This window comes from Strigops habroptila, chromosome 6 (genome assembly GCF_004027225.2).
Source record: "Strigops habroptila isolate Jane chromosome 6, bStrHab1.2.pri, whole genome shotgun sequence".
In the NCBI taxonomy this organism is placed as follows: Eukaryota; Metazoa; Chordata; class Aves; order Psittaciformes; family Psittacidae; genus Strigops; species Strigops habroptila.
In genome coordinates this window covers 47,250,219-47,272,890 of record NC_044282.2, presented here as the reverse complement: position 1 = coordinate 47,272,890, position 22,672 = coordinate 47,250,219, and the positions used below count along the sequence as shown (strand labels likewise).

General features: G+C 43.6%; 1 protein-coding gene and 1 long non-coding RNA gene across 7 annotated transcripts in view; one reads left to right on the top strand and one right to left on the bottom strand.

The window, feature by feature from the left end:
* Positions 1–1,053: 1,053 nt before the first annotated feature.
* Positions 1,054–9,011, bottom strand: LOC115609401. 3 transcript variants are annotated; one of them, XR_003991852.1, is made up of 4 exons: positions 8,181–9,011; positions 5,942–6,117; positions 3,696–3,902; positions 1,054–2,745 (listed from the first exon to the last, which is right to left on the bottom strand). It is a non-coding gene; the product is annotated as an uncharacterized LOC115609401 (long non-coding RNA). The 3 variants fall into 3 exon arrangements; XR_003991850.1 differs by having other exon boundaries at positions 5,942–9,011; XR_003991851.1 differs by lacking the exon at positions 3,696–3,902 and having other exon boundaries at positions 5,942–9,011.
* A 130-nt stretch (positions 9,012–9,141) lies between these two features.
* The window catches only part of ADAM17 (ADAM metallopeptidase domain 17), a 37,304-nt gene continuing 23,773 nt past the window's right edge, over positions 9,142–22,672 (top strand). For 3 of the 4 annotated variants that reach the window (XM_030489554.1, XM_030489556.1, XM_030489553.1), the window contains exons 1-2: positions 9,143–9,375; positions 21,800–21,932. In XM_030489554.1, the coding sequence (XP_030345414.1) occupies positions 9,279–9,375; positions 21,800–21,932 (230 nt within the window). In that variant the 5' untranslated portion in view covers positions 9,143–9,278. Of the gene's footprint in view, positions 9,376–21,799; positions 21,933–22,672 lie in introns of all 4 variants that reach the window. The other variant, XM_030489555.1, reaches the window with a different exon arrangement.

Sequence of the window (22,672 nt, the reverse complement as noted above, 5' to 3'; positions counted from 1 at the left end):
AGCAAATAATCTGTATTCTTAAGGGAAAAAGACCTGGACTTGTATCAGCTTTCATAAGTGAAAAAACATGTCCAACAGCAACACACTAAAATTCAACTGGTTTAATTTTGTTCTAATCACTTCAGTGGTGGTAAAAAGTCCTGAAAAGTGATGTTTTCTTTAACCTCAGTATAACTGCATCAGTAAAAAGTAGTGACACATGCTTGCCCACACTGGCTTCAGCAATGTTTCCCATCCAAAGACATAGAAGAACTGGCTTGTTGACCAAAGGGATGGTTAAATTTGAAGGGGACAGTCTGCTGATCTTACTAATGACCCCAACAGCAAGGCCTCTGTAAATACAGCCAGAAGATGATGGTACGTACATCTCAGTCTATAATCCTGCCAAAGATACCCAGCCAGGATGGCCGTTGTTATAAGATTCTAGGGTCCCCATTATGCAGATATTGCTGCCCAAAAAGCTGTATTGAGAACAGCTCCCATCCAGAAAGTAAGTGGAGGCCCATGGTATTCCATCCTAAGTGTTACTGCCTGTGTCTGATTTTTCTCAGTCAGCTGTCTTTGGGGAGTCTTCCAGACAACCCAGAAATTGGAACAAGCACAGACCTTGATTCTGCAAAACTATTAACACCTTACACTCCTTTTTATTACCTACACATGTGAAGAACACAACTAAGTGTTCTCAAAAACACCCTCCAGCTGGAAAGGGATTTTTTACAATGGCATGTAGTGATAGGACAAGGGGGGATGGCTTTAAACTGAAAGAGGGGAGATTTAGAGAAGATATTAGATTTAGATTAAATATTAGGTTCTTTACTGTGAGAGTGATGAGACACTGGAACAAGTTGCCCAGAGAAGCTGTGGCTGCCCCATCCCTGGCAGTGTTCAAGGCCAGGTTGGACTGGGCTTGGAGCAACCTGGTCTAGTGGAAGGTGCCCCTGCCCTAAGCAGGGGAGTTGGAACTAAATTATCTTTATGGTCCCTTCCAACCCAAACCATTCTGTGACCCTGTAAGGTGGAAAAGCCCAACCAGCCAATGAAACAAACTATGACTGTAGCTGAAAGTTTAGTGCAGTTTAATTACAAATACATACAAAGACAATCCATATTCAGCGCCATTTAACTGGTCAAACTGGAACAGTTTTTTGTGAATCTCAAAGGGAAAAGGAAAGGTAAAGGAGAAGAAGGTATCAAGGGGACAAGTGCAAGAACAAAATCTCTAATAGCACTGCAGAGTGTTGTTTCTTCTCTCAAATGTTTTCTTGGTCACCTTGTTGACCTCCTCATCTTTCACGGCCTCTTTCTGGCCTGTTTCAGGGTCCTTTTTTGCCCTGGTCACGCAGGGTCAGCTTTTCTCATCATCCCAGAGAAAGTAGGAACAGTTACCCACTGCTTGTTTCTGATAGCAGAGTACCTTTGGTTTGGTTGAAGCCAGGTATACAAGTAACATAAGATGAGAATCAGGCCTTCTGTGTATGCCTTAGAGATAGGAACTTGTATCCTTTGAACTGCATTCTTGATGATATTTGTCACACATTTCCTCAGCAACTTCGAAAGAGTTTGAGTCCTTTGATTACAATGCTGTTTACCTACTAACTTAACCAACAGGCATTTGCTCAGAACAGACATTCACTCAAACACTCCCTTTATTATCTTTTCCCTCAAGTACAAAAATACTTTCATTTACAAACAGCCATATCAGCATCCCTGGTTAAACATAAAGCAGTACTCTTTTGAGATCAAAACCATCAAAAGAGTGATAACTGAGTATGAGTTTCTGTCCTAGATTTGCAGTAAACTCTGTGCCTGTGCTTTCTGCTTTAGGGACCTTAGAAACTTCCTGCCTACCAGGTTTTTACCATTAACAGTATGCAGCCACGTGCGAAACAGGAGCTGTATCAAGCTCACTTTAAAGAAAATCATTTCTTGTCTCTAAGATATCCAGTTAAGGATGGGTCTAGCACTGTGCTTCTTTTCAGGTTATTTCCCAGACCTTTTAAATTGGTGCTTTAGGTCAGCAGGTGTGTAATTACTACGAATATTTAGCACTTCCATTGCATACTTAATGTGTATCAATATCCACAGTTCACCATTGGAAAACTAATTCACACAGAGAAAGGTGAAGAGACCTAGCCAAAGGCTTCCCCACTTCTGTGCAGATATCTGAGTTACTTACAGTTGAAGTATCTTGGCCAGTGATTCTTACTGTGCCCCATGAGCCACTGGTATGGGCTCTGCAGAACCGTACGAAAACATGATTTTCAAGTAGAATTTTAATGACAGGATACCATAAGTTTTTAGAGTAGACCATAATCCAGTGGTCCAAACTGTTTGGAGACTACTGACCTCATCTTGTGATTACAGAATCTCCAAAGTGCTCTCAGGCGCCTTATGATGGCACAGCTGTGTTACCAGTGCAATCAAAGTTGCAGCTCAATGACTAAGATAGCTCAGTAGCATATTTGCTGACCCAGAGGTTTTTTATTACCACTACACAGAGTATACTTCCAACTAAGTAGACCAGGAGAAGGATGAGAGCCTGCCCAGGTGTAGCAAGGGAACATGTCTTCTAGCAGCACTCTCCTGAGGGAGAAGTGTCCCTTGGAAATACGCCTCTCTTTGTCTTCCTGTTGTGTGTCGTTTATCAGATGTAGCTAGTGAGCAAATCACAGAGGAGTGTAATCAGGTATGGCTGGGGAATGGCAACTGTATGAGTCACATTTTCAGCATACGGAACTGAAATACCTGTAGTGGAGATAGAAATGAGGCACCATGAAAATGAGAGATCAAAGACATAAAATAATGGTTGAAATCTCAGCTGATGGGCAGGTGACTCTTGAGTCGCATGTAGGTCTTAAGCAGTTCAAGTGTGGCTCCTGCACCAAAGCTCCACCATGAGGATGGCCAGTGTGAGTAATCTGAACCCAGCTGTTAGGTAAGGTGAGCCAGCTGCTGCTCCTGAGCCTGACATCAGTAGCTTATCTGCAAGTCAGAGACACATACAGGCCCATTTTGCAGTGGTGAACTGCTTTCCCTGATGCAGGGGGCTCACAGAGATTTCCTTTTCCCTTTGGAAATGGGTGGCATGTGCAGATTCTAGTTACAGGAAGATTCTGGCATAGTGTTCATAGACCCAAGGCATTTAGCGGACTTTTCTTTGCAAATAAATGACTTAAAAATAAATCCTCCTGGTCTCGCTAACACAGCCAGCAAAGTTATTTTGTCCGGGAAAGGACTGTGAGGAGTTGGATCCAGGTTTCCTGCTCAGTGCAGTCACTTACATGTATTCAGAGTGTGAAGTACTTTCTAGCCTGGAGCAGTAACGATTCACACTTACGTTGCTCAGAAACCAATGAGCTGACAGGGTCCACTATAACTAAAGAGAATGAAACCTCCGAACAGGTTGATGGCTTGTTGACACTGAGGGCTGCACCAGCCCAACAAAGAGCTGCCTGCATTCTTCCAGTTCTGGGGCAAATGGGTTCATTCTGCTAGTGGTGCAAGTTAAGGTAAATCTGCCCTGTCCTGCTGTAAAGCCACCAGGTCACTACAAGAAATCAGAACTACTTCTTCCTCTTGTCTCTTTTCCTCCACCAAGCCTTTAAAATGGTACCCAGAGGAACATTCAGACATGCAACTTATTGTACAGGAGAATCACTGCAACATCCCGTCAGCAGGTATTTTTTCAAGAGTACCTGATTCTGCAAGAGGCTCCGGGCTCCTGTTCTCACCATGGAATCCAAGGAAGGGCTTATTTGCTTGGCTGAGGCATTTGTCTCTTTTGAAGCAATTCTCAGTGATGCCACATTCACAAGTGAGGTCTACTACAGCTCTAATGAGAAATACCAAGCAGTCTAATGCTACGTTCTATGTATTCCATGAATTGCTCTTTATTTGAGATCCTGCCAAAAAAACTAGAAGGCATTAATCCATTCCAGTACAGCTTCCTTCTAGCCAACTCTTTTTCTGGTGGTTTATTTTTTTTTGGGGGGGGAGGTTGGTTTTTGCTTGGTTTTTTTTCGTGATGCAGGTTGTCCAGCATTCAATGTATTCATTTTTCATAGCATGCTTAAGTCTCCATTTACACTTAAATCCCATACTGCCAATGTGGCTCGTGAGAGAAAAAACCAAACAGGAGTTCCACTTTGCCACTCTCACTCATGAGAATAAACCTCCCTTGCGAAGCCGCTGAATACTGATTTCAGAGTTTGCCCAAGAGAGTTTTATTTTTCTCTTCTAAAGCTTCTTTTCCAGTTCTAAGCCTACGCAGGGACTGTTCATATGTACATATAGACATAGATACATTTACATACACACAAATATATGGCCAAAGCAGTAAGCATAAGGTAGATTACCAGCAAATCTTTCCAAATCCAAACATGTGCAAATTTAATAATTTAAAATGTCTACTATTTGGGGATTTTTTTGCAGTTCAGTAGATGTCCAGTTGCCCAGCTGCCACGTTTTGCTTGGGCTGCTGCAGCATACAGGCAATCGGTTCCCTCTGTGCCTCATGCACCAAAACAGTACAGATGGAGACTAGCCCACACTTCATTACTTTCCAAAGTACATTAACAATACTTCCTGGAGATACATGAGCCTGATCAAAACTACTGCCCAGAAGAAGTACATTTTATCTTACCGAATATTTAGATTCTCTTTGCTTCTATTATATTTCAAATCAGAGAAGCTTTTCCTTGGGAGACAAAAGGGAACCAATAAAAACACCTGATGTCTCTGAAAAGCAGAAGACTGTTACCAGAGATGTTAGCTTCTACCAGTGTCTGTGACAGCTGTTCTGTGGGTAAGGGAAATCAGCAGGATGTATGTTAAATCACCAGGATGCATTTTAGAATCAGAACATAACAAAACCTAGCAATTCAAATTTAGGTCTAGGGTTGGGGGGGCAGTTGTTTAGGGTTTTTATTTGGGGGTGTGTGGTTTTGTTCTTTGGGGTTTTTTTACTGTAGCTTTGAGCATTACCAAACAATTGCACTGGTAAATCTGGTACCAAACAAACAAAGCTAAAAAATGGATCCTTCGAACTTGAAAGGAAGTATATTGCTCTGTGACATTTATATATATTTATAAATGTGACCCCCTGTGCAGACAGTAGATTGCAAATTGCAAATAAGCTATCACAATAATCAAACAGAACAGAATGTGTCCCCCCATTGCAAGATCTCCTGCAAGATCTTTTCAGGACAAATTTTGTGAAGTGTTCACAGTGGAACCAGGGAACGCAGGACCTATTCACATCAGCACTGATGCTAAGAGAGCTGCCTAAATTGCCTAAAGTAACGTAGGATGAGATTTAAGCCCCCATCCTGCTTTCATTTAAAGCATGTCAAAGCTCTGGTTCTCTGAACAGCGCTGGGATGCCTGTGAAAGTCTGAAAGACCTTGTCAGAGTGCACCTAGAGATGTCTGTAAAGTGGAGACTGGCAGGTGTGAAACTACCCAGCAAATCATACAGTGGTTTGTAGTCATCATCCTGTCATGAAACACTAGCAAACTCTGGAAAATATCTGAATGGCTTTGCCATTGACATCTGATGGATCTTAAGTATGTATGTCCAGTTCTAAGACAGTAGCAAGCTTTAAATGTGGAAAGGTGTTTTTCTGTTTCCCTTAAGAGCCCCCTTAGGACAAACATACACCAGTCAGATGGCAGAAGTATCTCCATTATTTATACATGTGCCACCTTTCCCAAGAACTGGAAAGGAATAGAGGAAGACTGGCAGCACCATCTCCTGGCAGACATAAGAAACAGGGACCACTTTGTGTCAGGAAGTAGGGCCAAATAATTTCTTTGTGGATTTTAAAGACTGTAACAGGAAGTAACTTCACAAGAGCATATTCCCTCCCCAGGAAGATCAGCTTTAATATGCTTCAGGGAAGAAAAGCATTATGTCCTATTATAATTATGGAAAACATACTCACAATCACAAAGAACAAATTCAGGCTGCTTCTCCCTTGAAAAACTTTCTTGTGTTGGCCTCTCTGATTTCCTTTATATTGTAGTAACAGCAGGTTTCAAAACCAGCTCGGCAGGTAAGTCAGTCCATTTGCAGTGTATTAGTGTCATTCTGGAAGACCACAGAAGACCACAGAAGTTCCTGTACTCAGAAAAGAATGGAGTATGTAGATTTCAGGAGTTGTAGCCAAGTTTCTGTCTTGCTGAGTAGGTAAGCGAAATAGCGGGAACAGACTATTCCTACTGTAACCAGCTGGATCATTAATGTGGAATGCTATTGTACATATCTAGAAAGTGACAAACAGTACTAATAAGGGTGAGGCCTTCCGAGTAATGAAAAGCTGTATGGGAAAGAAAACATCTCTGGAGATAAAAGAGAGGAGATTAAGTCAGATGACTTGGTGAAAGACAGCCATGAAAGAGAACAGAGGAGCAAACAAAATTAAAATGGTGAGGAAGAGAGGAATTTTAGAAACTTCTACAGCTTTTCCTTGAATAGTACAGAACTGGTATGCCATAGGAGGCCAGATCTCATTTATCAGTACAGTCTCAATCAGCAAGAGGGAGAAGACTTAAACAGAGGAGACCTAAGTATACCGGTCTTCTTGTCTGCTAACTCTTGCAGATCTGTTCTTGCTATTAGGTCCTATGTTCCACGGTATTAAACAAACACGAAGCACTCCTTGTGTTACACAAACATGGATGATGGTTTGCTGTTGGGGGTTTTCCCATGTTTTGGAGGTTATTTTACTTTGAGAAACTCCCAAAGTGCTTTTAAGGAAATTTTTTGCAGATGATCATGAAAGGGGAAGACACGAATTCATTCATTCAATCCTCCTCCCAAAGGAAGAACACTCCTTATAAGACACTGCACTTCCCAGGACTTCACCCAACTTAGGTTCAAAAGCCACAGATAATAGGGGTTCCAATAATTCCCATGGGAAAATACGCAGCTTTATGCAGCCTACATAGGTGGGGTGGGGCTCTGCTTATCTCTGTAGCTCATAACCAAGATCAGGCCTTTTTCCTCAGGGCATCATTTACTATTCAAACATTCACAACACAAAGGTAATCCTCCATCCTCCCCCGGGGCCTGCAACGAAACCTACCTTCCTTTCTAAGCGAATTATTACTCTATAATTTAGGAATCACTCCGGTTAGTGGGGTAACCTCTTTTATCAAATACTTGCTCTTAAAGGAACTCTTCTTCTGACCAGGGTTAGCTGTCCAGTTAGCTGTCTCTGCAATTCTCTGGCTTTTATTATCACCACAGGGAAACACATTTTGTTGGCTGTATATATTCAATTATTTTGTTTCTTTTTGTTTTATTCACTGTGCTGTACTTGTGCTATTCCTCACCAAGCACACAACATGCTGCTTCCTATTAATTTCTAATCAAATCCTATGTATTTATTATATTGTTTAAGCTCTAATCACATTAATAAAATGGCTCAAATTCCTGGATGGGGGAAGGAAAGATCGCTTTCCTACCAATACTGAGTATCAACACACTCCCAAAGTGCTCTTGTACTGGACACAAGATGATATGTTTGTATAAATTAAAAAGCCTCAGAGGGTTCTGAGGTTCTGAAACCCACCAACTGAACTGGGCATAAAAGCAGCACTGGGAGATGATAAGGCCATAGTGGAAAACCTAAGAGAACTTCTTGTATCCGTGTTCCTCTGCTGGAACACTTAATCACTGGCCTTCTCTCCAATGTTTCAAACTGAGATGCTGACTTGAAAAAAAGGTCATGAATTAATAGCATACAAAATAAACAGATTCTCTCTGTTCATCCAAGAAACTCGAGGATGCAATAACTGAAACTCTAACTGTGGTGTAAATTCTTGTTTAAAACTTTCTTGGCAGCTAAGGAGTGCATTGTATCAAATGTTGCATTATTTTGTTTAGAAAATGTTTCTAGGGGAAAGTGGGAGAACTACTGTCCATTGAAACTGCTCTGCACAGATCAGCGCGTACCCGGACAGAGAGGCTTTACTAGGGACAGGTCAGCCTGGGTTCTGTCAACATTGTTTTTGCAAAGAGAAGTCTTGCCTTTGAAATGTTGTTCATACATACAATTATACCATAGAATTCCCTGCCACAGGATGCTATGGATGCTAGAAGTTTATAAGCACTAGTGGATCAACTGGACAAACATCAGGAGAAGATACATCAAGAGCTGCTACGGAAGAAGACATGACCTCTGATTTCTGGAGTCAGTAGATGCACATTGTTGGAAATTCAAAACAGTCCCACGGGAAACTTCAGTGGTTTGGCCTCTTCTCATCTCCCCATCTTTGGAGACAAGAAACAGAGAGACACACTCCTGGTTTAAGTACTGTGCCTGTCCTGTGTTTCTATGAAAAATCTAGTAAGGAATGATTTTAATCATGCTATAGCTATTTGCATATTTCAGGTTAACTAATGCACAGTGTGGCAAAAAGGATCGGTGACAGTGACAGTTTTTCTCCATTTCTGCCAAGTACATCACTTGCAATCATCTTTGCAAGAGGTACCTGTAAATAGCCAAGACATGAATGCTGGAAAACATTAACTGGTACACTACTGCGCAGCTGTAACTTCAGTATGTTTTCTTGCATTTTTATAACGATAAGGTGTGCTGTTTGGGAACAGCTGACTCACGGACCCACCACTCATTATTTGTACCAAGTGCCCAAAATCCTCTGTTGTGCTAAGAAAACGACGCAAAACCTACTGAACTCATCTAGCCAAGTCACTTGCAAGGACTGAGAAGAAACCATCTTCTGCGAGCTGCAAACACAACTGTATGAGACGTCGCTGTGCATGCGAGAGGCTGTGAGAGCGCCGGAGTTCCCCCTGGGCAGGCCTGCATCCCGCAGAAGGTCCCCAGAGCCCCCTCCCCCATTGCCAGGTACCAGACGGGAGGCCTGTTCCTCATCTGGCGGACAGGTACGGGCGCCGTGGTGAGGGTGCCCCACGAAAACGAGAGCCCTCGCAGGGGGATCGCTGCACCCCTCGCCCCACAGCGCCGCCGTAGCGGGGCAGAGCAGCCGCGGTGGCCCCTGCCGGGGGAGGGCTGCCCGCACTGCCCCCGGCGGCGCCGGGACCCGGCCGAGCCCAGCCTCCCCTCAGCGCCCGCCCCTCCGCCTAAGATGGCGGCCCCGCCCGAACCCACAATGCTCCGCGAGCAGGTCCCGCGCTTCCGGGTGCGGGCCCGGCACGGCGTGAGGGGCCGCGGGGCGGGCGGCGGGCGAAGCTTCCCCGAGCGGATGTGAACGGAAGGAGCGGGCGGTGCAGGAGGGAGCCGCGCCCGGACCATGAGGCTCCGACTGTGGCTGGTCCCTGCGCTGGTGGTGCTCTGGGGGCCGGGCGGGCTGCAGGCGCTGGGGCGCCCGCCGCGCCGGCAGCGCTACTGTAAGGGGCAGGGCGGGACCACGGCAGCCGCGGCGGGGGGTGTGAGAGAGAGACCACTGCTGCGGGGCGGGGGAGAGGGGTGCGCCTGCTGGTGCCCGGGGGTGATGATGGAGTACGTGTGGGGGGGAGTACCCTCATCCCTGCCAAGGGGCGGCGGCGGGAATGGGGAGAGGGGCATGGGGCAGGGCAGGAGCTGCGGGGCACGGGCAGGAGCTGGGCACCCTGTGTCCCGGCTGAGCACCCGCCCGGGGGCCGGCCCCTGGCGGTGGGCAAGGCCGCGGCCCGCTCACGTGCCTGCCGCCGGGAGGGTGGGTGCGCCCCTGCGACCGCCCGGGGGTTCCCGGGGACCGTGTAGGCCCCGTGCCCTGCCGGTGCGGCCCCCTTTACCTGAAGGCATCACTGATGGGCGGTGTTAGGGGGTCACTGCGCTCTGCAGGGAACGGTGAGACCACTTGGTTATCCTCGCACTCGAGGCGTGCTGAGGAGTTCTCCCAGGACTTTGTGTTGTGTTAAGGCAGGATAATCATATAAATGGCTTCCCTTCATAGTTCAGAGAGCCTGAAGCTATTGGGGCTGAATGTGACTTACAGAAAAGCTTAACACAGAGGAGAACCGTTGCTTTGTTTAACTTCTATAAACTTAGTTTTGCCTCTAAACTTCTACTTTGGAGTGAAGAAGTTGTAAACGTGTGTTTGATAACGAGAAGCTTATCACTGAAGTGACAGATGAGCTCTTGTGAGAGGCACTGGGCATGCCTTACCCAGTCAGATGTCCTGTCTCCAGTCGGTGTGGTCAGTGGTGACTGCTCCAAGTCCCCTTTCTTTGCTTAGGCCTCCCAGCAGGTTTCCTGACAGGTGTCCAGGCTGTGTGTCTGTCCTCCTCTCCCACACCTGAGATGGACTTGTGGTTCTGTGCAGACCTCAGCAGCTGGTGGCAGCAGGAAGCTAGGACGGACAGGATTCAGTGGTGGATGCTCCGGGAAGTGTAACAGAAACAACAAACACAGTGTGTCCTTTCAACATCAAGGCAGGTCAGGCAGCTCCTCAAACAGAGGTTGCATCTTGGGCTCTGAGATTTTTTTATGCTTTCTAAAGGACCTATCTGCTATAGATTTGCATAATCTTTATCTGATAGCTTTTGTATTCTTGGCCTCTGTACCACCATGGCTGGACTATGAGCTCTTCAGTTTTATGAAAGAATGCATGGGGGAAGCATAGAATCGTGGAATAGTTAGGGTGGGAAAGGACCTTAAGTTCGCCGCCTTCTGTTGCCAGAAATGGTCAATATGGAAGAATTATTCATTTTCTTCACACCTTCAGTGACTTACAGACTTACGTAATTTTTCTGCTTTGCAATCTCTCTTTTTTTTTTTTTAGTGGAAAAATCTTAGTCTCTAAAATAATTCTTGGTATGGGGGGGCGGGGGGAGAAATCATTACTTTATTGGTCTTTGTTACCTTTCAAAGAATTACAGAATGGTTGAGGTTGGAAGGGACCACCAGGGATCACAGAGTTCTACCTCTCTGCTCAAGCAGGGTCAACTAGAGCACATTGCTCAGGATTGTATCCAGTCAGGTCTCTGTCTATATACTTTCTATTTGTCTTGCATTTTTAATTTATTTATTTGAGGTGTATGACCGGCACTGTAAAGCATTATTTGCAATATCTCATGGATTTGTGGTGATGACTGCTTTTCGTTTTGTTTTCTTTCTGAGTAGTTTTTTGGGCCTTTTGTTTGTTTGTTTGTTTAATAGTCCTTCCAAGATATCTCTTCTTTCTCTTTTTAATATTGTATTTTTGAGTGGTAATACCTATGCTGAAATATGTTGCTGCATAGATATAGTGAGGCTTTATTTTCCTCATATTATTTTACACACTGAATTTCATCGAACGTTTTGTTCTGTTGTTCAGTAGACTAAATATATAAAAGCATTTTGTGAGGGAGCTTGAAAAAATCCAGGTCTGCTCCATTAACTGTTACGTTTGTCCACATACTTCATTCTGTCAGAATGCTGATGTATACAGGGCACTACTTCCCTAGTATCTTACTTAGCCACAGGTCCAGTATTTCACACTTTGTTGTTACCTGTTTGTCAGGTAATTGAGCATATTTGTTGATTAGGCCCCATGATGATACCTGGAGTGGAAATTGGTCCTGTACTTACCACCCTTCAGGCCTAACCTGCAGCAAGACTAGTGGCATTGTACCAGTGGCATACCATGATTAGTAGTTGACCAGTTTAATTTTTTCAGTGCTTTATAATTTTGGGTTAATACATTCATATCCTGTTGACTTATTACTTGTTTTCTTGGCTTGTTTTAAAGCCCTTTTTCTTGAGTCTTGGAGGAAGGTCTTTAGAGTCATGCTATCAAGACAAGCCTTCGGGGATCCTTTTAGTCTCCTTTGAAGTGAATGCTAAGGTCAGTTACGCTTTTACTTTTTGGTACTGGCTGTTAGCATCCATTCTTGGGGCTGTATTTGCAACTTACTTGTTTCACAAGCCCCTTTGATTATTTAGCTGGGTGGTTTCTTTGGATATAATAAAAGCTATTTCAACTATGAAAATAGTTGAAAAATAGTTGAAAAAGCTATTTGAACTTTATGCCTTTTACAAGCTGCTCTTCAGAATTTCTTTGCTTACTTTACTGTGGTTTTATATACAGCATTTGCTGGAGTTCTGTTATCCTCATCTTACACATGGCTTAGTTTACTGGAATACCATCTTTTCCTTCTAATAACTTCAGCTTTGCTATTTTGAGAGCACTGTTTAACCACAGCTTGAATTTTGTGAACTGAAATCAGATTTCTGTTGAGCAGTATATTTAAGGAAGTTTCAAGGATTACCATTTTGTGATTTCTATTGAGAACTTTCTTGCTTGTTTCTCTAAAAGTTCAGCTTTTCGCGAAGGAAAAAAAGATTATACAGTGAAAAACAGAGTTTGACAAAGAATAGAACAAGTACATAAAAAGACGTGGGTCATTTCCCAGCATTTTTCAGCTGAAGTAATCTTTGGGTGTGGTACTGCAGCAGTCTAAACTGATCTAAATTGGGACTGCCACAATCCTGGCTTCAGCTTTCTGATCCCTTCCCCATTCCTATGAGCACATTCATGGAGCTCGGCCACCTGGAAGCTGATCGTTGTTTGGCTGGGGTTTTTTTTTGGTAAGGGGTAGGGGCCTGTGTTTGGGTGGTTTCTGTTTATGGAGCCTGCTCCCTGGAGTAGCTCACAGCGTGACTGTCAAGTACCTGCCCTGTGCACTGGGGGGTGGCAGTGGTTGTGCTAAGGGTGAAGGATGAAGGAAGGATGGTATCAACCTCAGTGTGTTGCCTTTAGATGATCTGGAAGTGGTGTTCTTTTTAATAACACTGACAGCAGGGATGAATTCCTGGGAGAAGTGTGACTCTACTGGTCAATACAATGACTATTACTGTAGTTTTGCCTCTGAAAAATTAATGTCACCTCTTTGAAATTTATCTCCATTGTTGTTTATTTCTGAAGATAACCTTTTATAGCTATTAAATATTAATGCTGTTTCTGTTGGAGCTCAGACATATCTGTATGATAACAGGGCTTAATGTGCTTGAAAAGAATAATGTGCTTGAAAACAGTACAAATACCCACCTCCAGTGCTCTTGAATATATAACTGGCTATATCTAAAGAAATGCTTAAATCTGTTTTGCAACACAGAGGTATTAGTAGCACGCTGCCGCTGAGCAGCAGGTATCCAGGATTGCCCAGAAGAGAGTCTGTATGCAAAATGTGTCTTACTCTACTGTTATCTGTTTTGAATGAGATCTTTTTACCACAAGCTAATCAGGGAACTAAAAAAAGTAAGATAGCTGTTCCTGGGCAGATGATATTCCTTGAATCACTCACTGGTCATCTTTTTTTGCCTGCTATGTTGCACCAGTAGAGTCTGAGATGGGTAACCTGGGCTTCAGTTGTTTTTTTCTCCACACTGCTGAAATACTATGGAGAACTCGAACTGCATGAGCTGAAGAAATATCCTATATATGGATAGATACAAACCTGTGTAATACACATCAAAAGACTAGAAATAACAAATTCTGGAGTGGAAAAACCAGATGATAGTGGTGCTGATGAATGAACTGGGGGAGCTGAGTGATAGAGAGGGCAGCATAAAATCACTTGCAGTCAGTTTTGAATCCTACTTCATGCGTGGTGTTGCAAAACACAGGAAGTCCGTAAGGCCAGGAGCGTAACCGGCTGCTGAAGAAGTAAGGGGTTGGAAGTTTAGCTCAGTATGAAGAGTTTACAGTGAGGTAATTAGTGACAAAATCCTTCTGTCCTTCTGGACTGAAGCATCTGTTGGTGACTAAGGCAAGACCTAGGTAAGGGTCAAATAACTAATTTCCCTACTGCAGTCTGCCTTTTTTGTTGCTGTTTCTTATCCCATTTTAATATCTGTTGAAGCAAGACAACTGTTTTGGATTGAGCTGGTTTTGCAGTTTGACTCCACGAACTGAAGGTTGAGTGTACATCTCATCTTCACAGGGAGGAGAATCCAAGAACACACAGCCTAACAGCAGTATGTCCCCGCACGTGATACCTGCATGGGATGCTGTGGGGTTATTTCAAAATCCTGGCAGGAATGTGTAAGTGCAGTGTTTCCATAGGTGATATTACAGGCTCAGCAACAGTCTTCTGTGTGCTTTGTCTCCGTGTAAACAGCAGATGCTTCATGTAGACATGGCCTTACTGAATGCAGATTATCGTTGTGACTTTTGTGTTGTACTTCCACAATCTATTCAGTGGAGGTACTTATAGTTTTAAAGGATTTTTCTCTTGGATTTGTTTTCCTTTGTTCATGCGAATCAGTCAATTTTTCCACTTCCAACTGGAAAAAGAGAAATTGTGATAAAAATGTAATTCCTGGGAGAAAGTACTCGTACTCAAAGTCAACAAGTGAAGAATGTCAACACTAGATTAAATTCTGGTCATTAAGAATTACCCTTAACTATTGCAAGAGTTTCGTAATGGGAACATAACCAAGTGCTCAGTATGAGTTTGGTTTTCAGTAGTGCCAATTTCGTCTGACCTCTGAGCAGCCAAAAAGTAAAATTCTCCTTTGCATTTAAGATTTGGGGTTGTTCTGTTTTCCTTCCCCCCCTCCTCCTGCCATACAAACTGACAACTTCACTGCTGCTGTTCACTGCTGATAGCAGCAGTGACTCATCTCAGTTTCACACTTTTCTACTCTGGAATTTTGTGTGTGTGTGTGTGTGCAGAGGTGACTTTCTGCTCTGTGGCTGGAAGGGCTGAGCGAGGAAGTGACGCTAGCCAGCTCTGTGGTGCACAGTTCTCCTGATTGTGCTCCACCATTACACCAGGATTTAATTAGGTGTTTAGTAGTCAGGAGAGATTTATCTTTGAGAGAGAAGTTTATATTTAACTTCTGTTATAAACAGGTTGATTTTCCCCCCCTCCTCCAGCTTTTTTATAAACTGCAGAAGTCAGAGTTTGCCTGTTTCCCAGACAGATCAAGGGAAGTCCTTTGCTGTGCATAATAAAAGGTTAACCAAGAGCCAGGTTGCTTTCACAAAGAGCAGTACATCCTGCTGTCCTGTTCTACAGATTTCATATGCTGCACTCAAACTTGCTTTGGGGATATCCTGCAACCCTCTCAATGGTTCTGATGGTCTTCCTGATATCTTTTGTTCTTGCAGGTGTATGTGACCATACTGCCCATATTTATGTCACTTGTTCCCTGCATCACTTTACAATATCCATCATCACTTTACAATATCCATCTCTGCCTTCCTGTGCTGCTTTTAATATGCATTATTTGTAATTTTTTTCCTCTTGGTACCTGCATTTTTAACCTAGGTACATGGACTGGGTGTAGGAAGGAGGGGAAGAGAAGGGGGCTCTGTTATGCAGGGAGGCATCTATAGCTGTCACCTACTCAACATGGATCCTTGATTACTGAGGTGTTGAATGAGAATATGTCCTCTCTTGCATTACTTAGTTTCCTTTCTCACCTTTTCACATTGTTACTGAAGTGGTAAAGTTCTGCCCCTCAGTACCTGTGATGTGCCTTGAATTTTGGAAGGTCGTGTCTGAGTGAGTCCAAAGTCATATCCACAAGGAGAAGAGATGCAGTCAGATGGGGTCAAGTTGTTGGTCTCATAAGACACTAATCAGTTTCTACCTAGAATCAGCTCCACTCAAACTTACTTTGTGACAGAGCAGGATTTTGTGGTGTGGTATCGAAGCACAGTAGTGAGGCTGACAGTTTTTGGAGAGCCAGACAAATTATCTCTTTCCAGAGAACATTACATCCTGTGACTTGGCTCTTCTTTTCTGCAGGATGTAGGAAAGCATGTGATTTTCTAAACTTTTTTTTGAGCATCAAGTCATATGATGCTGTTCTGTTTTAAGATGAGACAGCTGTATTGCCCTTGTTTCACTCTGAATATAAGGATGTTAGTTCAGTGGGCTTCCTTATGTTTTATCCTCCTCGATATTTGAGCAGGATATTGCTTCTGCCTCTCCCCCCACCCCCGCCACTCTGTTATGCAGGGTGCTTTTTATCTCTATATACATTTTTATATATTAAAAAGTGCTTTGTGCTTTCACTAATAGGACAGACTGAATTATTAAATCAAGTAGATCCAACAGAATGAATTTGGCTCCTCACTGCTTCCTAGTTAAGATGTCTTTAGTGAAGGAGAAAATTTGCAAGGTTGGAAGTGTATGAGGTAACAGGTAGGAGTCATTGGGGGTATTCAGCTGTATTCAAAACCACCAGAAATAGCAGTTTAATGATCTGTACAGCTTCTGGTAAACAGAATTTGCACCCTTAAGGAACTATTTGCACTGCCCAGAAACAGATGTCTTTTCTGTAGGCAAAAACCTGTGGAGTAGCATAAGGGTGCAGGTCTGTGAACAAGTTTTTCCTGAGGTGAGCTAAAGGATGTTCTGTAAGTTGTTAGCTTTTCTGTGGTATCCATCACTGGGAGCTTCTGAATGTGTGATAAGTAGAGCGTAGTTTACCCTGTGTGACTGCAGGAAAAGTGTTCTGTGCAGTAGCTGGTAAATCAGCAGCCTGCCTTACCTCCCAGTGCAAGGTCTGTGTAACCATACCCTCAGGCTTTGTCTGTGCTGTGCTGGTGACTAACTGAATTTGGGCACCTTGTTTTCTCACGTGGTTTAGCAAGTTTGGTGCAGTTGGGATCGAGTCAAAAACATGCCTTTTAAAACATTCAGCAATGCTGACGTGGCTGGCCATTCTCACTAACAGGTTTGTCTAGAAATGTGTTTAAACAGTGTAAACCTTCATCCTGTTACGGTTTATAAGCAGGCTGACATACATTTGGTTCTTGCTTTGAACCCGTTTCTCTCACAAGTTCTTCTGTTCACATGTACTTGATGAGCAAAACAGCAGCCACTCATTGGTGGAAACAAGTAAACATGGTTTATCTGAACTATTCAAAGCATGGGCTGTTTCGCATGGGGTAAGTATTTCGATTCACTTTGTTTTCTGTCTTTGGCAATGGCTCTGTACCAGATGTACTGCGGAAAGATGTAACAGCACGAGTAATGAACTGTTGTGGAACAGCTTTCCCACAGATGGATCTTCTCAACACGTCCTCTTCATCAACAGTCTCCTAAAAGCAGTGTAAACTGTTAAGAGAAGGTACCCAAAAACATTTAGGTGTGACGGCATCGCCTCCTGCCTGGTGAAGACCGTTTGTGTGCCCAGCTGAGATATGAATACACTGTCCTTCTCCATTAGCACTCTCTGGAATGGTGCTCCACTCAAATGATCCCACTGTATTGCAGCCGGTAACCGGCTGTTACCACAAACACGAGAGCAGCTGTTTTCTGTAGGATGATGGAGACCTGCTTTAGCTCATGTGGTTAACGTTGGAAAGACTCTAGTCTGTGTTTCCTCGTCCAAGTTCTGACTGAGGCTGTGAGTTACATTTGAAGTGACTATATTTGGTTACTTTAATAAAATATTTTAATGTACGAAGAAGAACATAATTTGGAGAATAAAAATATAAATAGTAACAATAAAGAATATGGAACCCTTCAACCATTCAGTCACTTGCTCCCCAGCTCAGTCGGAAAAAATGTTGAGTTAGCTGCCACAAGCTTTTGATAGGTATTTAATACCCATTGGAAATCAACTCAAGATCAGTACTTCGGTTGTAGTCAGTGAATACCACATAAAATATGTGCTGGGTCCCTTTTTTAAGGAGGTGCCAAAGATTTAACAGTCACACTGCAAAATCCTTCCTGAGACTGTTTGCTGTGCTTGTCATCCCCTCCCAGTGCCGTTTGACAGGAGGTTTATTTCTGCTTTTACTCCTTTTGGGAGGGTTGAAGAAATAATTGCGGTCATTCCTGCAAACCCTCTGATGCTTTTGTGGTTAATTTTAAATCCTGAAAGTAATATTTTTAAAATATTTTTGGACCTTGTGTTTTGAGTGGAGACATTTTTTATCATGGGATAAATTATGAAGGGAGCTTTTAAAAGTATTGATTATATCTGCTGGGTTAAAACCTCGTGCTTCTCACTAGACTTAACCTTTCTATAAATAATGCAGTGCAAAAGAATGCTTACGAAATGGCTGACTTGCCACAATTACTTGTTGCTTCCTGGGCAATAGTATGGGCATGAGATCATGGGAATTTACTGTTCTGCTTATGAAAGCTGACCTGGTTGGAGAAGGATGCCATTGGTATTTGAACGCTTGAAGAGAAACCTCTTACTTTTAAATATATAAGGAAGAAGTTCTTTACGGTGAGAGTGGTGAGGCACTGGAATGGGTTGCCCAAGGAAGTTGTGAATGCTCCATCCCTGGCGGCGTTCAAGGCCAGGTTGGACAGAGCCTTGGGCCACATGGTCTAGTGTGAGGCGTCCCTGCCTATGGCAGGGGGGTTGGAGCTAGATGATCTTAAGGTCCTTTCTACCCTAACTATGCTATGATTCTATATGCAGTGGCCTCCAACTTGGTGAGCTAAGCTGTTGCCCAGCATGTTCTTTAGCTCTTTGCTGTTGGAGTAGCCTGCTGCAATGTGTACTGGCGCATCAGTTATTTAAAAGATACTTTGCTGTGTTAGGTTGCAAACTCTAGTAGCAGTGTGGTTTTAGCCTTGAAACAAGGTGAAAGAAACGGAGGAAATGGTTGGTGAGTTCAAAGTTGGAGGTAGAGGAGAAGTCACTGCTGTGGATTTCTTCTTGAGAACTCTGGAATATTGTCTTTGTCACCAATGTTCCTTCCCTGTTTCTCTTACAAACGTATATGTGCATGTTCTGGGGAGGTCCCCCTTCAGGAGAGAAGGTGCAATGAGGTGAAGGCTGGCGATCACAAATAAATATTTGGGATATCAGGATGAAATTAAGGTGTCCTTCTCCAAAAAGAGAGAAATGCAGAAGTCCAGGAGGGGCTGGAAGGAAAGCAACCACAGGAAGGTGGTTTGGGAAAACCTGAGTCAGCTTGGCATTGTTGAAGCCCATGGGAAATTACTCTTGGACCACAATGAAGATAACGAGGAAGGAATGCCAGAAAGATTATTACACTTGAATAAAAAGTAGTCAAGTATATGCTTGCTGTGGCTCCCATCCACAGACTGCTGTACAGTTGGACTCTGTACAGTTCTGTATATTTCTTAAATTAATGACACTTCATCTTTTATTTTTCACTAAGCCATGACCATGGATTCATTTCCACGGTATGAAAAGTTTACAGAAAAAATATGGTTTGAGTGTGTTACCAATACATTTTTTTCTACATCTCTCTGACATCTGAGTTAGGTCACGGATTTATGTCTAGCAGCAGCAGCATGTCTTAAGTCTTTACTTATGTTGCAAGTAAAATTAAAAGCAAACAAATTTAGGAAGGGTAAGAGGAAATAGGAACAAGTGCATTCTTGTTTCAGGGTTACAGGAACTAGGAGTGTCCTGTGTTTTTCATTTGTTACTTTAACAGAATCATCTTACTCATCTTCATCAACTCTGTAGGTCATGTTCTTACTACCCTTCCCATGTCTCTCTGAGGCATTTCCAAAGGGCGTCTGTGTGTGTGAGGTGGAGCAGGACTTCCGAAGTTCTCCTTGCCTACCAAATAAAAACCCCTGATTTCTTTAGCAGACTTCTCAGTTCTCCTGCCATGAAACTGAGACATTTTGTCTGGCTGTAGTGGCAGCTGCATCTTGCTCTTTGGCGTGACCTTCCCCTGGTTCTGAGCCGTACTTTGCAGGAGGGGGTGGAAAGGGGCAGAAGGAGTAGTGTTTTGCAGCTGGGGTTGTGCCTCTTTGCTTGGCAAGTCCCCCTCTCAGTAAGTCCCTGAGCAGCGTAGCGGTGGTATCGCACCTCTCTTGCTCTATGGCCCATGTACCGCAGGCTTGCTCTGTATCCATATATCAGTGTTCACTTTAATTGAAGGGTCTGCTTTTAGTTGAGTGTGTTGAAAGAATTTCAGGTTTAATTAAAAAAATTTAGGACTAGACAGTTTAATGAGGGGTTTGGAGTTGTTTTTCAGAATTGCTTTTTCCTGCTTGTCCTTACCCTCCTCCCAGGTAGTTTTGGATGAGGGCAAGTTCCAGACCATAAGCAATGAATTACAGTGGGCTTTTTAAAGAAAAGGGTTGTTTTGGGGATATTTTATTAGGTATTTGCTAACTGTGTGGCTCTGGTGAACCAGCTCTGCAGCATGCAGCACGCTGACGATGAAGGCGCTGCCTGGCATGCAGCAACTGGGCATGTAGGAGAAAAAAACCACAGCACGAAGGAAGGTGGTGGAAACTTGCCTTTGCATATAACCCGAAACACATGGTAATCGATTGCAGGTGCTCTCGACCTGTGGGCTGTAAACAGAAATCAGGAAATTGCAACTGCTCTGCCCTTCCTGTGTTGCTCAACGGCAGGGGAGCGGCAGCCGGGCAGGGAGAAGCCTGGGAGCTGCTGCTGGTGGCCTCTGCTGCAGCAGGAGGCAGCTTGTCACCTATCCATCACTCTGCTAGTAGGTGTGGTGCAGGGCCATGAGGGCTGTGAGGGTCATCTTTGTTTCTGCAGCTCCCTGACTCCAGCATGCACAAGCACATGTGTGTACCTACACTGGTGCAAAAGAGAAAGCAGAGTGCTTGCCTTGCCTCAAACAGTACACCCATTTTTAAAGGCTTTCCTGGGCTTTAGAAGCATGTATTTGGGGATAAATGATTGTACTGAGTGTCAGGTTTAAAAAAAAAATAAAAATAAGAAAGTATAATATTTGAGGAGCTATCCCAATCTAGATTTCAAGTTGGCAATCTTGGCTTGGCTTGGTTGCACAAGAGCCAGTAAAACTTAGCTTACTAGTGGTGCCGCTTACTTAGAAGTCCAATAAGATGCGCAAGATTACCTGGCTGTGTGGTGTGAGCCGATAACTGGCGGCTCTGAAGAAGTGGAAGTCCATCTTTATTAATAAAACCCCAGTTTAGTAGCTATCATGTCTAGTTTAGAAGCACGACTGGAAATGAAGGGGAGAAAAATGGGAATTCTTTAAATAATGGCCAGACGAGCACTTCAGCCTCTTGTAAAACACATCTGACTGCTTATTTGGTGCAGTGAAAAGAGTGAACACCTCTGGTAGAAGAGGAAGACGGTGGTGTGGGCATGGGGCCTCTAAGGCTGTAGATAGCAAATGAATTGATCAGCTCTGGTGGAAGCGAAGGTGGTTGTCGGGTGTCTCAGTGGGTGGTGAGTGCCCCTAGTGAAGGGGTCTCCTCCTGCAAAGCAGCAGGAGACAAACACCGCTGGCAGCTGGCGTTGTGCTCTTGTTAGTGGTGGAAGCATCTGTAGAGTATTCACCTGAATTTGTAAGTTGTGTGCTGCTCCCATAGGGGTTCAGGCCCTTGGTTCTCTGAACAAGTTTTCATGTTCTGAGTGTGGAAATCAAAGGAGTTTTGCGTGGTGGTAATGTATTGGGAAACCAGGGTGCCTGGAGGTGCCTCATGTGAAGTGCCTTCTTAGTTATTTCTAATGGATTGTGCTATGCAGGTATCTGTTTTCTGGCTGCTGTTGGACAGAAAGGCAATGCAATGCAGTCCTAATCTGCAGTGAATTTGGTAGAAGTTGCCTGAGTTAAATTGTTTTCTTCCTTAGACTAGGGTGGGGACCAGCAGGTGAAGAGAGTGATTCACTCCAGAGAAATGGGGATGTTCTCTCCCCCATTTAGTTTCCAGGGGCAGCCAGGAAGGGCATTTGTCTCTCTCAGATAATTTCTTGTCTTGCACTATGATTTTTACTTGTCTACACAAAATACACCTTTACAGAAATGTACAATAGTTATCCTAAAATTGCAGCAAGCTGGTCTTGCTGTTAAAATGGGAGGCTCTCTTTTGCTGTTCTTTGTATGCATTTGTGAAAGAGAGTCTCTTGAAACTAAAACTTTCCTCATTGCTCTTCCAGACACAGTTGAGTCCATGCTTTCAGACTACGACATCCTTTCTCAGTCTAGCATCCAGCAACACTCACTGAAGAAGAGGGACCTCCAGCCCGAGACACATGTAGAGAGGCTCTTAAGTTTTTCAGCCCTGCAAAGGTAATGAAATCATCAGCAGTGGAACAGCTGATGGTATTTTTCTCACAGTTTGTGATGAATAATGCACAGTTCCAGACCCAGAAATGGTTATCTTGTTTTCTGTCGTGACTGGCCAGTTCTTCTAAGTGAGTGTTCTGTGTGGTCGTATGACTTCAAAGAGGCTCAGAGGAAACCCAAAAATAGGTTGCACTCTATTACTGTATTTACCGAAGTGGCAGTGATTTAAGATTTCTTTTGCTTTGTTCTTAGCTTTAGTTTCATGTAGGTTACTTCCACTGGTGGAGTTGGATCCCAGTTACACCTCATCTGGCAACATTGTTGTACTTCTTGACTGTCCTTCTGGTTTCTTGAAAATCTCTGCCTTCAGTTTGGGGAGTGCATGTGGCATCTTGTCCAAGGGATTTATTGTATCTTGCCTTTCAAGGAGGTTTAGTTCTCTTCCTACTGAGTGTAAATTTCCCATTCCATAAGACACTTCTGTTATTAACATTTTCTTATAAGACAGGAAACAGCAGCACAGGTGAAAGGGGAAGGAGAGGTAGAAGAAAGCAGACATGAAGGTTGTAGGAATTTTATTCTGAGTGTCAGAAAAGTGCCTTGCAGCTATTTGAGTACTGAAATTGTGAATCTAAAATGGGGGAGAAGGGTGAGAATAACTGTATTAAGAAGCGTAGGTCCATTTTGTTCACCTGACATCTTTGTCTACTATGTTCTCATGTGCCTTCCCCTGTCTGTCATTG